General features: G+C 47.4%; 1 protein-coding gene across 1 annotated transcript in view; it reads right to left on the minus strand.

Annotated features, from left to right (window-relative positions):
* LOC122383834 overlaps positions 1 to 13,010 on the minus strand; it is a gene marked incomplete at its 3' end in the record, with an annotated part of 232,149 nt that overhangs the window by 32,548 nt on the left and 186,591 nt on the right. The window contains exon 5 of the mRNA XM_043370633.1: positions 369 to 473. Within this exon, the coding sequence (XP_043226568.1) occupies positions 369 to 473 (105 nt within the window). The remainder of the gene's footprint in view (positions 1 to 368; positions 474 to 13,010) is intronic.

A 13,010-nucleotide genomic window follows, 5' to 3' on the forward strand; every position in this document is an offset into this window, starting at 1 on the left:
AAACACACCTAGATCACCAGTTTCATTGCGGCGTTGCAGGAAAGTACCGTCTAGTGTGTATGCGGCTATGATAGGGGATTTGCATAAGGAAAGGGATATGACATGGCATTTTGCAGGATTGAGGTTAAGACGTCATGTACGGGACCACCTGGAACCTGGAAATTGGCGAGATTTAACCTGCGATAATCTCAGATGACCTGACCTGAAAAAGTGACTGAAGTAATTATTTCATTATTTTTATACGCTCTTTCGAACGCCACCTACAGCGCGTCGCTACGTGACCCAGGCGCAGAGTTAAAAAGGAGTGTTCACGCCCCTCCCCGTCAGGCGCGGTACAGGGACGGGTGTACGGTACTGGGACGACTCACCTCCGGGGTGAGCTCGTGAGTGAGCTCAGAGAAGGCGGCCTCGTTCCGGGCCGTGGTCTCCTGGGCTAGCGCCCGCTCCCGGCCGGCCAGCGTGGCCGCCCGATTCTGTACCAGAGCAAAGCGACGGCTGTGATCCACCGTGGTAAAACGTCTCACCATATTTCTCGGAAATGGCAACTCTCTGAGGAAACATCTGCTATTCTAGTCTTGATAAAAGGACACTTAATGTAGATTTAATTGCCTGTTCCGAGCATGATACCAGGCATTATTCTGCCGGTTTCCCAGTAATTTGTCGAAAATAGTGCCCGAACGGAGTGAGGATGCTTTTTTCGAAAATTGCACGAATAAAATGAGTGCAAATTTCGGATTGAATGTGCGAGCCTGCGAGCATATCCAATGAAAACACCCATAGGCCATAGATGAAGAATTGAGTCGTTCTATAGGTGCTCGGGCGCAGCAAATCCGCCGCACGCGACCGCCTCCCTAGCGGTGACATTGACCTCCGCCGTCTGTTGCGGCCCCAAAGTCAAGCCGGCGTGCAATTTGGAGAGCTCGAGCACCCATAGTCCAGCACAATTCTCCACCTATGAAAACACCCTTGAAGAAAAGCGACCGTATAGTATTCGGATCGTGCAAATAAATTTATTGTAGTAAATTTTTGGCACCGCGCACCAAGCCATCGCTGAGAAAGGGTTCGCATTGGGGCTTTGACATCAAGGAGGGGCACGGAAGATGGGGGGGGGGGGGGGGCAACAAACAGGTTAAGTTTGGGGCATATCATATATAGTTAACTCCGCTGGATGCTTGGTATACCGGGCATTATTCGGCCAGATTTACCAAGGATATTTAACCCTCGCTCGTACGAGTATTGGTGTTTTTTTCCAGCCGCGAACGTAGAAGAGGGGGGGGGGGGGGGGTCCGTTGGACCCTGCTTGTCGTTTCGCCCCTGCTCGAGCTAGAGCTTCGCGGAAAAAAAACGAGCGTGTTGCCCGTGACGAGAGGAAGCCAATGATACCCAGTTTTAAGGTCCTAGGTCATCGGTTGACCTTCCAGGTCAGGTCAATGACCCGAAAGTCGGGAAAATCGGGACCAGTTAGAAAGTCGTATAGCGTGGCTGCTAAGTGGTTTTTCGGGGTGCTGATCACTAAAATCATGTTAGTTTTGATCACAGATGATGTCTTCATGCATTTAGGCCAGGTCGGGTCAGGTCAGGTCAGGTCAACCAGTAAGGGTATTCGTAGTAGGTGGAAACCGCCTCGAAAGCTTCGTAACATGTTACGAAGGCACCAAAACTACTTCGTAAATGTTCATATGGTTGCTAAATTCGAATTCAGCTCCAAAAACTGGCCTAGAAACATGTAAAACTCGAAAAAGTGAACCGAGGTCATCAAAGGTCAATGACCTGACCTGACCTTCCGGTGACCTTGACACCCACCCTAATGCATGGGAGCAACATCATATCCCATGTTTGAACGCTTAAAACCACGAAAAGACTGCAAACGCGCGGCTAATGCGAGCCGACATAAGCCGAATCGCGATTCCGGCCAAACATGGTCTCGAAAAGTAGGTCACAGGTCAAAGGTCATTAGGGTCAGGGTCATGAAAATTTCAGGGTAGGTGAAAATTGATTAACCCGCGCCCGGCTGGGGGTCCTGGATTTCCACGCCCTGCTGTGGGGGGGGGGGTTTGAACACCTCCCCCCTTGTAACTCGGCTCCTGGGCCACGTAGCGATACGCGGAAGGCGGCGTTCGAAAGAGCGTCAAAAGTAATGACGAAATCACTTCGGTCAATTTTTTGGTCAGGTCAAAGGTCAGGTCACCAGAGGTCATTGAAGGCAAAATTTCGCCGATTTCCAGGTCGAATGTCGAAAATTTCCAAGAAGCCAACGCATAACTCGGGAACCAATAGAGCTACAGCGCCGCGGAAAAGCGCATTCGATAGCCCTATTAACGCCCTTTCTGAATAATTCTCTCAGATTTGACCTAACGTCAACGGTTTTGCCTGCAGGGGGCAAAAACTGCAAAAATAGCCGATTTTTTCGGAAACAGTTTTTCTGCAATAACTTTTGACCCAAGCCTTGTGCGAGCTTACTTTTACCGGCATCGTGTTCCTCTCGTCAAGACGCATCGAATGAACTATAAATTGACCTTGAAAGGTCAACTTGAAAATTTGACCTCAGGTCAAGGTCATAACCTGACCGGAAAGGGTCATGTTGCATATCAGTCGATCCGTATCGTCTACCTGAACACATCTAAGACGTTTTCATTGCTGTAGCATGCCTCTATCAAAAGTTATTTGCGAAAAACTGTTAGATACCATTCGTAACCTAAGATGACCTCAGGACATATACAAGGGTCACGGACACCATTTTCATGTTCAGTGTGTCTAAACCACTTGTAATTCGGTGTTTGGGAGTGTTTATAATGTCTTTCGTCCAAAAGAGGCGCATTTCAATTTTCTCCCATTGCCTTATAATGGGGAGGTCGCAAAATTGACCTGACCTTAGGTCATTGATATCAAAATTCTGAGATATACATTTTGGATATGCTATTGCTCTTAGCAATCGCTGAAAGTTTCAAAGCGATCAGTCACTCGGTGTAGCTATGACAGACATTGAAACTTTTATGAGGTGAGGTCACTTCAAGTGACCTGGTGACCTGACCTTGAATGACCTTGGTCTGAAATTTTCACAACATGTGTAGAATTGATGTATGATAAGGTGACCAAGCGCCGCCGTTTTTGAGATATTCGCGAAAAACCACAAGGGGGGTGTTCAAACACCCCCCAGCAGGGCGCGGGTTAACGCGAGGGTACTGAAAGTTTCGTTGCGATCGGCCGCTTTTTACGCGAGTTATTCGCGGAAAACCGAGGGGGGTCCGTTCGAGCCCCCCCCCCCCCCTATAGGGCGAGGGTTAAACTTGTGCCCAATTTTTTTTCTAAATAGTACCCGCACGGAGTGAGGGTACAGTCCACAGCATAAGTAATGTGCGGTTTCAATCCTGGGTATGTTCTGGTTCTGGAGCTTAGGAATGATTAGGCAGACCAGGGGGCGTCGAAGTCTTTAGGAAAATCTGGCAATCCCTGGCGTGAGGTGACGTCTAGGATGACCAACGGCACCTCATGCACTGAAAGACATGGCGGAACGGCTATTTTTGAAAAATGATTAAAAATACTTTTGTGCTGTTATGATACTTAAAACGCTTATCAGCATGTTCCTCATCATGTGATAAAGTAATATCCGTGGTCGAAAATAGCCGATCCCCTCCTAATTTCCAACTATCGACCTTATATGATTGCGACTTTCCGTTCATATCCGTACAGTGGATCTAGTAAGGATCTCCAGACGAAATTAGATGGCGTTGAGCCTCAGTCGAGTCCATGTGAGATTCAAGGAGAGGTCACTACCGAGCTGGGCCCGATGGGGAGGGGGGCGGAGCGGGTGGCGAGGGCACGGTGCGGGTGACCTGTGAAACAGGCCCGGCGCGGTGGGGTCACTGCCGCAGGCAAATGGCGCAGTCCAGCGTTATTCCATATCGCGGTGGTGGGCCGGGCGGCCGGTTAGCTTGGCAGTTGGCTGCTTGGAAGGAAAGGATAATGAGGCATGGGTTTGCTGTGGCCGGTTCATCAACTGTCAACTATGATGAACCCAAAATAATGCAAATGTGATGTTGGTAATGCAGCTGGCAATGCAATGCTAGCGAATGCTCCGGGCGCCAGTAGCTATAAGGATTAATATTATTTATGTTTCCTGAAATTTTCATTGAATATAATTCAAGCAATAGAAAGATCGTATCGTTCGCCAGTTTATTGACCGGCTGGCGTTTCTTGCGTAGAGCGCCCTTTGGCAAATAATTATCACGCGGGTGATTTTTTTTACTGGTAAGATGGACATTTAAGGTCAAATCAAGTCGCTAAGAGAAGATGAGGAAAAGTAGACGAATGACACATTTTTGTGCATGAAGTCTCGAGTTAAAAAAGCTAAAAGTTAATATACGTGTAAGCTAAAACAATAAGATCAGTTAATATGTAAAAATTTAGCCTCTGTTTTGTCTGACCAACCGGGTTCAACCCGGCCCAACCTGGTTCGGCTCCCTCTTTTTTAGAATTTGGCCCGAACCTTCTGAATGAAAGGAATCACAAGGACAAAGTCCCCGCTAAGCTGAGCTTGTTGCGTTGATCCTGCTCTCTACCCTCCGATCAAACAATTCCTGGTCTATGGCAGAAATTAGCCAGTCCAAATTTTCACGTGCGCACATAGCCGCGCACGGCCGGTCCCTCACTGACTTCGCCTGGCAGCGGCCTGCCACCAACCACAACCATACCCTTCAGGAGGCTAAAAAACGTCACAACACACGTCGCGTTTCGAACCCGGGCTTTTGCAACCGGGACGTGCGCTCTCACCACATGGCACATGTGACATGGAGTCCAACGCTCTACCGACCGAGCTACCGGGACGGACATTTACCTTGCGGTTTCGCCTCGTGACATTGACAGACGTCCGACACTTTGGCCGAACTCTAGCCGAAACACTGAGCAAGCTGCGCAGGGCGATAGGTGGGGCATTCCACGATGGATCGTACCACTTTTTTTCTAATTTGACACCCTCATCTCTCGAAATTTGACGAGAATTGGTCTCAGGGGTAATCAGGGGATCTGAATCCACCTGTGACAATTTCAGGCTTATCGGATAAGTATTTTTTGAGTTATGGCGTATAACATTTTTTGGATCTTGCTTTGCAGCGCTAAGTTTGGCGGGCTGTAACTCTAAGACGGATTATTCAAATGCCAAATGTTATATAACATTGAACTTGCAATGAAACAGAAATTGATATGTATTTTTGAAATTTCGAAAAATACGCTTTTTTATATATGACACATCGAGTTTTCTTTAATTTGTATTTTTTGGACTTTGGGACCAAATTTTTTTGAATTTTTATTTCTTTAAAAAAAAATATTTGGCTCATTGTTAACAAATTTACAAAAAATTAGGAAGGTGTTCTTTCTATAAATGTATTTATTTTACGTCACGATAACGGTTTCGAATAGTGATTTCGGGAGGGGAACTTACAAATGGCGTGGTAAAGCTGCCTAGTGACATCACGGGTTACTGAAATTTCAAATGAAGTCTGAGTCATTTGAAAAAGTGAAAAGAGGGTTCATCCAACCCTCTTTCCTATAAGCGCGAGGGTGAAAAGGCTGTTTGGTTCTGACATTGTTTTGGACGCCAACGACCATAGCTGTCCGAGATGAAAGTTACAGGACTCATACATGGTGTCCTCCAGAGGTCTCACAACTTGTATATCTGGAAAATTTTAAGGTTACGTGAGGTCAGGTCGGTCACGTGACATCACTGTTATAAGTCAATGGGGAAATATAAAAGCTGTTATTTTGGCGCCGAGAATGATCTAAAGCTATCCCACGTACATGGTATCGTGATTTCATGCACTTCTTGCAAAGTCCAATGCTTTTCTTTTGCATTGGTAACCTTGCGTGGCGTTATTTATGACGTCACAAGGGTCGTACGAGTTTTTCGTCAATAACTCCCGATCAAATGAAGCTAGAGAGTCGGGAAAGCCACCAATGGACTCGGGAAGACCTTCCGAATCGAGTGATATGCCATATGATACTCTTTGCCCAGCTTTGTGACCTGAGGCGCTCTGACCTGACCTTGATCCGAGGTCAACTGCTTAAGTTGACCTCACCCTAGCAAGAAGTATACCATTCGATGCACCTGAGCTAGGCAAACACAATGATGCCAAAATTGCGGCTCTGCGGCCATTTTTTTGCGAAATTATTTACTAAAAACCGAACCCCTAACTTGAGTCACTTGAGCTGACCTCAGACGGACCGGTTGACCTGAGACCTTAAAATCGGGTACCAATCGCTGCGACTTGTTGCGGCACACACGCTCGTTTTTTCCGCGAGGCTCTAGCTCTATTAGAAGCGAAACGGCGTGCTGGGGTCGTATCAACCCCTCCGAAACCCATTTTGTTTGCGGGAAAATGAGGATTTTATAGAAAGAACACCTTTCTAATTTTTTCCATATCGATTTCCAATGACATGAAGTTTATTTTGAAAAAATAAAAATTTGAAAAATTTTGGTCCCAAAGTACATTAGAGGCAAAGAAAAAAGATTAAGGTTTTTACTCAACAATGAAAACTTTTCTTTGGAATTTTTAAATGGTAATATTAATTTTTGATTCATCGCAAGCTTAGTGTTGTTTACTGTTTGTTGGTAGCTTAAACCGTTCTTGAGTTATAGGCCATCAAACTCACCGTTACAAACCGAAGTTAAAAAAATGTAATGCAATATAACTCAAAAAGTTTTGATCTGAGATGTCTGATATTTTGCCAGGCGTCTTTGGGGCCTATGATTACCCCTAGGACGGATTTTCATTAAAATCTGTGAGATGAGGGTGACGGTACGATCTATCGTGGAATGCCCCAGGTGCTCGTAGCGTTGAGGTTGGGTAACCTGTGAGCTGAGTGCTGCCGTGAGTTCGAGCCCCACTCCCGGGTCTGGTTTTATCTCGACACCAACCAAAACCTTTCCTTCTACTGCAACACAGATAAGCACGATGACACCTTTCCCCAATATCATCTCAAAAAGTCAAAATGTTCGCTGATAAATGTTTAGCAAAGTTTCATTTTTAAGAAAATAGTTTTGGACATTTTTCTGGAGCCATTTCAAATCTTTTTTTCTTTTCTGATTCATTTCGGCCCGATAAAACCCACCGAAACTGAACGTGCCAAATGAAAAATATCTAACCCAAATAACGGTTTAGAAAAGCCTCATCATGCATCATGAAAAGCATCATGCAACTATCGACTGAATAGTTGCATGCTATGAATGCGTCCTAGATTTCAATTACCTATCATTGTTTAACATTTTGGCTGAAACTGACGCTGCCTCTGGCTTGCCCGTTTGTTTGAGAGAATGATTCTCTTCAGTCGCATTCTTGCTGGTTTCACATGAACAGGATACCACCATACCGGAGTGAACGCACCCGCAACCATCATCCCCTCCCCTCAGCCTCGGCGCAGTGGCGGGCGGCCCTGGGTGGCCCACTCCCGGCGCTACGCACGCCTTATGCGCCGTGATACCGCGTCACTCCCCCTCCCTCATAGGCGTAGGAACCGGGGGGGGGGGGGCCAGGGGGGCCACGGCCACCCCACCATTTTGGAGTGGGGGGGCCAGTAATGTGTGTGGCCCCCCCCCCCCACTTTTGAGAGCACTCCAATGTCTGAGATTCGCTCTTTACTTTAAACACGATTCAACCAACTAAACACAAAAAGATGGGCCACGGTGCCGTTTCTGTCACGGATAATCTGTGCTTTGCAGGTAGGATTAACACCGTCTAAAACATGCAGCAGTTTAGCGATTTAGCGCGTAAATTTTCAAATTCAGCGCAGAAGAGACATATCTGATATGTTTATTGCGCCAACCGGTTTCGTTTTGTGGATCTGGTCAAGGCACTAAGATGAAGATCTGGTTTGAGTCAGGTAGAATTTAGAAATGAGATGGATATAAGAAGTTTTTTTGCGAAAAAGGTGGGTGTGTATCTGGTGAATATACATATGTATTGCATGATTAATGCGACCTTGACAGGGGTGGAGAATTATGTAAATCCCAGGGTTGCCTTTTCTGGACGGACCTATGCACCTACCCTACCTACAATTTCCCCAATTTCATTCAAAATTAGCTACAAATGAAAGGTTGCCTTTTGTTCATGGGTACCTTTGGAAATAAGAGTGTGTTTAAGAGAGTGTGATAAGAGAGTGTGAAATAAGTGTGTGGAAATAAGAGTTTTTCGTCAATAACTAGGTACCGATCAAATTGAGCTAGCGAGTCGGGAAAGCCACCTATGGACTCAAGAAAACCTGCCGAATCGAATGATATGCGACATGACCTCCTTCGACCAATTTCGTGACCTAGGGACGCCGACCTGACCGTGACCCGAGGTCAACACCCTAAGTTTACCTCACCCAAACAAAAAGTATATCATTCGACGCGCCTGAGAGAGGCGAACACGATGCTGGCAAAATCGCGGCTCTGCGGCCATTTTTTGCGAAGTTATTCACCAAAAACGGAACCGTGCCTTGAGGCACTTGACCTGACCTCAGAGGTCACCGGTTTTTGTTTGTTTTGTTGGGTTAGGCCCTTTCAGTCCAATGAGACCATTTCAGAGTCGGAAGGATGATAGGATATACATAGGGGGAGACATTGGTCTGGGCAGGCACCCTAGTGAGTCGCCGGGGCTGAGCCCGTCCAGAGGACAGGCCACCCAGCCCCAAGGCACTCACTGCACCCGGCTACGGGGTGCGCTCCCTCGGGAGCAGCGGTGCCGCTCTAAGGGAGCAGCCCGCATGAGATAAAGTTGCCTGTCCAGCCCGGAGGGGGTTGCGGTGTGGAGGAGAAGGATTTCAGTATCCTGAGGATAGAAGCACGGAACGGTGTCAGAGGTCACTGGTTGACCTAGGACCATAAAATCGGGTATCGATCTCTGCGTCTCGTAACGGCGCACACGCTCGTTTTACCGCGACGCGCTAGCTGATAGCTCCACCTGGGGCGAAACGGCGAGGGGGGTCGTACCCACCCCCCGCCCTCTCGGCCAGCGCGTATGTAGAAAACCTATAGGACCGGGCCGTGGAGGGTTAAACTGGCCTCTGAAGGCCCAGACCGTCTAAAAGTCCCACACCGGCCTCTGATAAGTGAAAGTCAATCAGCCCAGTTGCAGTGGTCGCTGATATAAAACCTCTTAAAACGTTATAGGCCTGGCTGAGCCTAGCTGGGCCGTTCATGCTGATTTTTATAGGTATATTGAAAAGACTCGCTTTGCACGTTTCACGCTTGCTCGTAATGAAAAAGTTGCTGGATGCCTCTGGAATTTGCATGGGTGCCAACGGCTGCGGAGGACAGGGGAACGCGTCCATCAGTTTGAGTTTATGGACGGGAGAGTGGAGACTCCCTGAAATTTCAACCATTTTTTTCTTTTTTTTTGTCTCTATTTTTTTTTTACCTCTGAGCATGTTTGCGAAAACAAAGTGGCCGAAATCCGAGGAGAAATCGGATTTTGGGGGTAGGTTAGGTTTTGGATCTCTGGGACCCTGGCCCCCCACTTTCGAAAACGTTCCTACGCCTATGCCCTCCCTCCTTCCCCCACAATGACCGGTGACCTCACTTCCCTCGGGATTTGGACTCGCCCTACCCCGACCATAGCGCCACGTGGTGGCTCTGGAGATCCACTGTATGTGGATCTGTATAGACCCACTGTATGTACAGTCTGTCTTAAAAGTACCGCGCAAAGTGACGGCGGATCCATCGAGCCTGACAGAAGAAGGGCCTGCTAAATTTGGGTCACCGATGCAATGGACATCCTCGTCCATTCCCTAGGTCAGTTGGTCGGTGACTTTCAAATTAAAGCAGCCCTTTCTCCGTCAGGCTTGATGGATCCACCGTCACTATGCGCGGTACTTTTAAGACAGACTGTACATACATATGCGTCCTTATGGATATCGGTAGTGTGTCGATTGGCGACGCGCGCGACATCTGTGCGGCGTCTGTGGCGACACCTGGGTCTCGTTTCATAAAGCAAGTCCGTAACTTACGGCGGTTTTTGGTCTTGTATTGCGAGTGCATGTGAAGCGATGGCGTTATTTTGAATCGTTGAATGGTTTGTTGGCTCATTGGCTCTTAATCATTGGCTCTTAAGATATCGGTGGTAAACGCGTTCGGTCATATTAACCCGGCAGTTGCTGGGGTATTTCGCCACCCACCGTTTGCTGGAGGGGGGGGGGGGGCGTTAAACGCCCCCAGCCGATAGCTCGAGAACCAATAGGCGCAGCGAAACGCACGACGCGGCAAACGAAAGAACGCGACAAGACGCTTCAGATGAGTACTGAAAGTTGAATTTTGAGGTCACAGGTCGGGTCAAGGTCAGGTCAAACACCTGAAATCGGGCTTTCAGTAGCATTGACTTCAGGACTTAGCAATGGGCGCCTCTCGTCATAAACTCTGTCAAAACGGTGCACAATCCATCATATAAGGCCTACAAGAGTGTCAGCTCCATGTAGGGGTCAGTCAAGCATAGGTCAGGGTCAAGGTCAGGTCAACCGGGTAGGCACTAGGCACATATCCACGAAAATCAAAACTGATATTCGCAGCCTGTGACACATGTTTTATGGGTAATTTAGGGCGTAGAACACGATGGTGACATTCATTATATGTACGTTAGAGGTGGCAAAACTGGAAAATTTTGGGACCCGGACCCGGACCCGGTCTGACTGGCACATTTCTGGAACCGGTCAGACCCGGTCTAAGTCAGCATTGGAACCAGATGGACCCGTTCCCGAAATCCATTACAAATATTGTGTACAGTTGTAGGTATAGCAAGAAGAAATTATTTTCTTTCTTGTGATGCAAAGTAAAAAACTCATGCCATGATCATTTTACTTCGCTTCACAGTTCATATTTTAGGACCAGATTCAGGTCATATTTAAGAATATAAGAAGTAAGAAGACCAATGAATTTCATGCTTACCTAAGCCCCTTTTACTGCAGCTGATAAAATTATAGGAACTGGGGATCCATGGAGCAGTGCCTTCACCAGTCAGAACCTAACATCAACATTGAACAAGATACACATACTGATACATACCTTTTCTAATATTCTTGGTAAAGTACAGGGTGTTCGCAAAAATATGTCATGATTTCGTTACGCCATTATCGCCAGCTCAAATAAGCAAGGATCAAATGTCTTGCTGAAATGTGTTGCCCGGATCTTCAAGTTTTGTTATACACATGTATCAGTGCCTCATGTCAAACCGGGCGCACCCCACACGCTGTTTTCAATATGAACCCCTTTTCGGCGGATGCACGTATCACCTAGAGATTACACATAAGGGTTCATTCGCACGCACGTGTTATAAGTGAACACGGACGGCCTTTGCAATCACTATCATCAGCCGAGAAAGATTCTTGGCTGTCTTCCTGTAGTCCTTGGACTTCAGATATCCCACAGGTAACGGCCGATGGGGCTGACACCAAGTGAATGGGTCGACCAGGGGGTAAGGGTCCTCCTGCTCAAGAAACGGGCCCTAGCATTTCGTTTAGGCACCGGAGTGCAATTTTCGAAGTGTGGACTTGAACCCATCCTACCCGTGCGCATGTCTGCAGCGTTTTGACCATTGTCTTGCCCCGAGTTGCCCCACATTTCTCGCTTAAACTTCTAGAGCACTCCCACGCAGCAGTTTTCAGCGGCAATGTTGGTGTTTCAATTTGAAGTCTTAAGAAGAAGGCCTCGCGGCACCATGAGCGTCTATCGCAAATCAAGCAATGACCTTCGGACTGTGGAGCTGGTGTTCTTACCTAGCCTTTGAGGGTGGCATATCTACCCAAACCGTTTGTTCTGGCCGTCGGCGCCTCCATGAAGGTGGATGTGTGCTTCACTGGTTGACCGGGCGTGGCCGGTGAGCGGTGCTCAGAATTGATTTGGGTTTTTATCCTCGAAGCAAAGTAAATTCTAAGCCCTTTTCTACCCTAAATAGCACCTATTGATTCCTGACCTTGTAGGGTATAATCCCCATGTCATTATCAATAATATAATGAGACATGTTGGACCGCACCCCGCATCTTGCGCGAGCTCGCAGATGGTCAGGAAAGGCATCTCGTTGACCAAATGGGTGATCTCTTTGTAGTTTAAATGACTATAAATAATTCTTTTTCTCAGACTTTCAAGGATTCATTCGATTTCTAACGATCACTTTGGTAGTAAGTTGCATGTGCAGTAAAAAAATCGCCTTACAAGGGGTGCAGCGGAGGCATCAAAGCATGCACCGAACTGTTGTAGCACGGAAACTACGGGCATCGAATCCAAGTGCTTTTTGGCGATATTTGTTTTTCGCTCTGTGCAAGGCAAGATTTTTAATATTATAAATTAAAATATACATGAAAGAAAACTTGAAAATGTCCTCTGTCAAATGGGCATAAATACGTGCACGTGCGTTCAAGCAATTTTTCCTACAAAGCGATTAGAATCATGACATATTTTCGCGAACACCCTGTATATTCGTTACGGAGCGAGCGAAGCGAGCGGAGTCTTACGTAGAATAACGGAAATTTCTGAGTATGAGCGGCCGGCCGGCCGGCCGGCCGGCCGGCCGTGGTCACGCTTTTGCGAGGCTTATATCTCAGCAACCACTTGACCGATTTACATGCGGTAATTTTTGTGGGGTAGCTTCATTCCTTCTACCAAGTATTGGACTATTCCCGATGCATGTGGGTGACCCCTTATGCACGTGCCACGTGCAAAACGAAGAGGTGTCACTTTTGTAATTGTTGCAATATCTCGGTAACTACTTGGCCGATTGCGCTGAAAGTTGGCATGTAGGTAGGCACCCACTAGGCACTGCATATCCATGTGCCACAGTTGGGGTGCTGCTGCACGTGCGCACGTGCAGGGGTCGTTTCCAGATCTCGAGAACGGCTGGACCGATGGCGCTCAAATTTGGTACATGGTTAGGGACCGGTTAGTAGGGTGCCGTGCAAAAGTCAGTTGGGACCCATTTTGCACGTGCGCACGTGCAGGGTGCCGCTTCCAGATCTCGAGAACGGCTGGGCCGATTGTGCTCAAATTTGGCACA

This window comes from Amphibalanus amphitrite, unplaced genomic scaffold (assembly GCF_019059575.1).
Source record: "Amphibalanus amphitrite isolate SeventyFive unplaced genomic scaffold, NRLGWU_Aamphi_draft 000013F_arrow, whole genome shotgun sequence".
Taxonomy (NCBI): domain Eukaryota; kingdom Metazoa; phylum Arthropoda; class Thecostraca; order Balanomorpha; family Balanidae; genus Amphibalanus; species Amphibalanus amphitrite.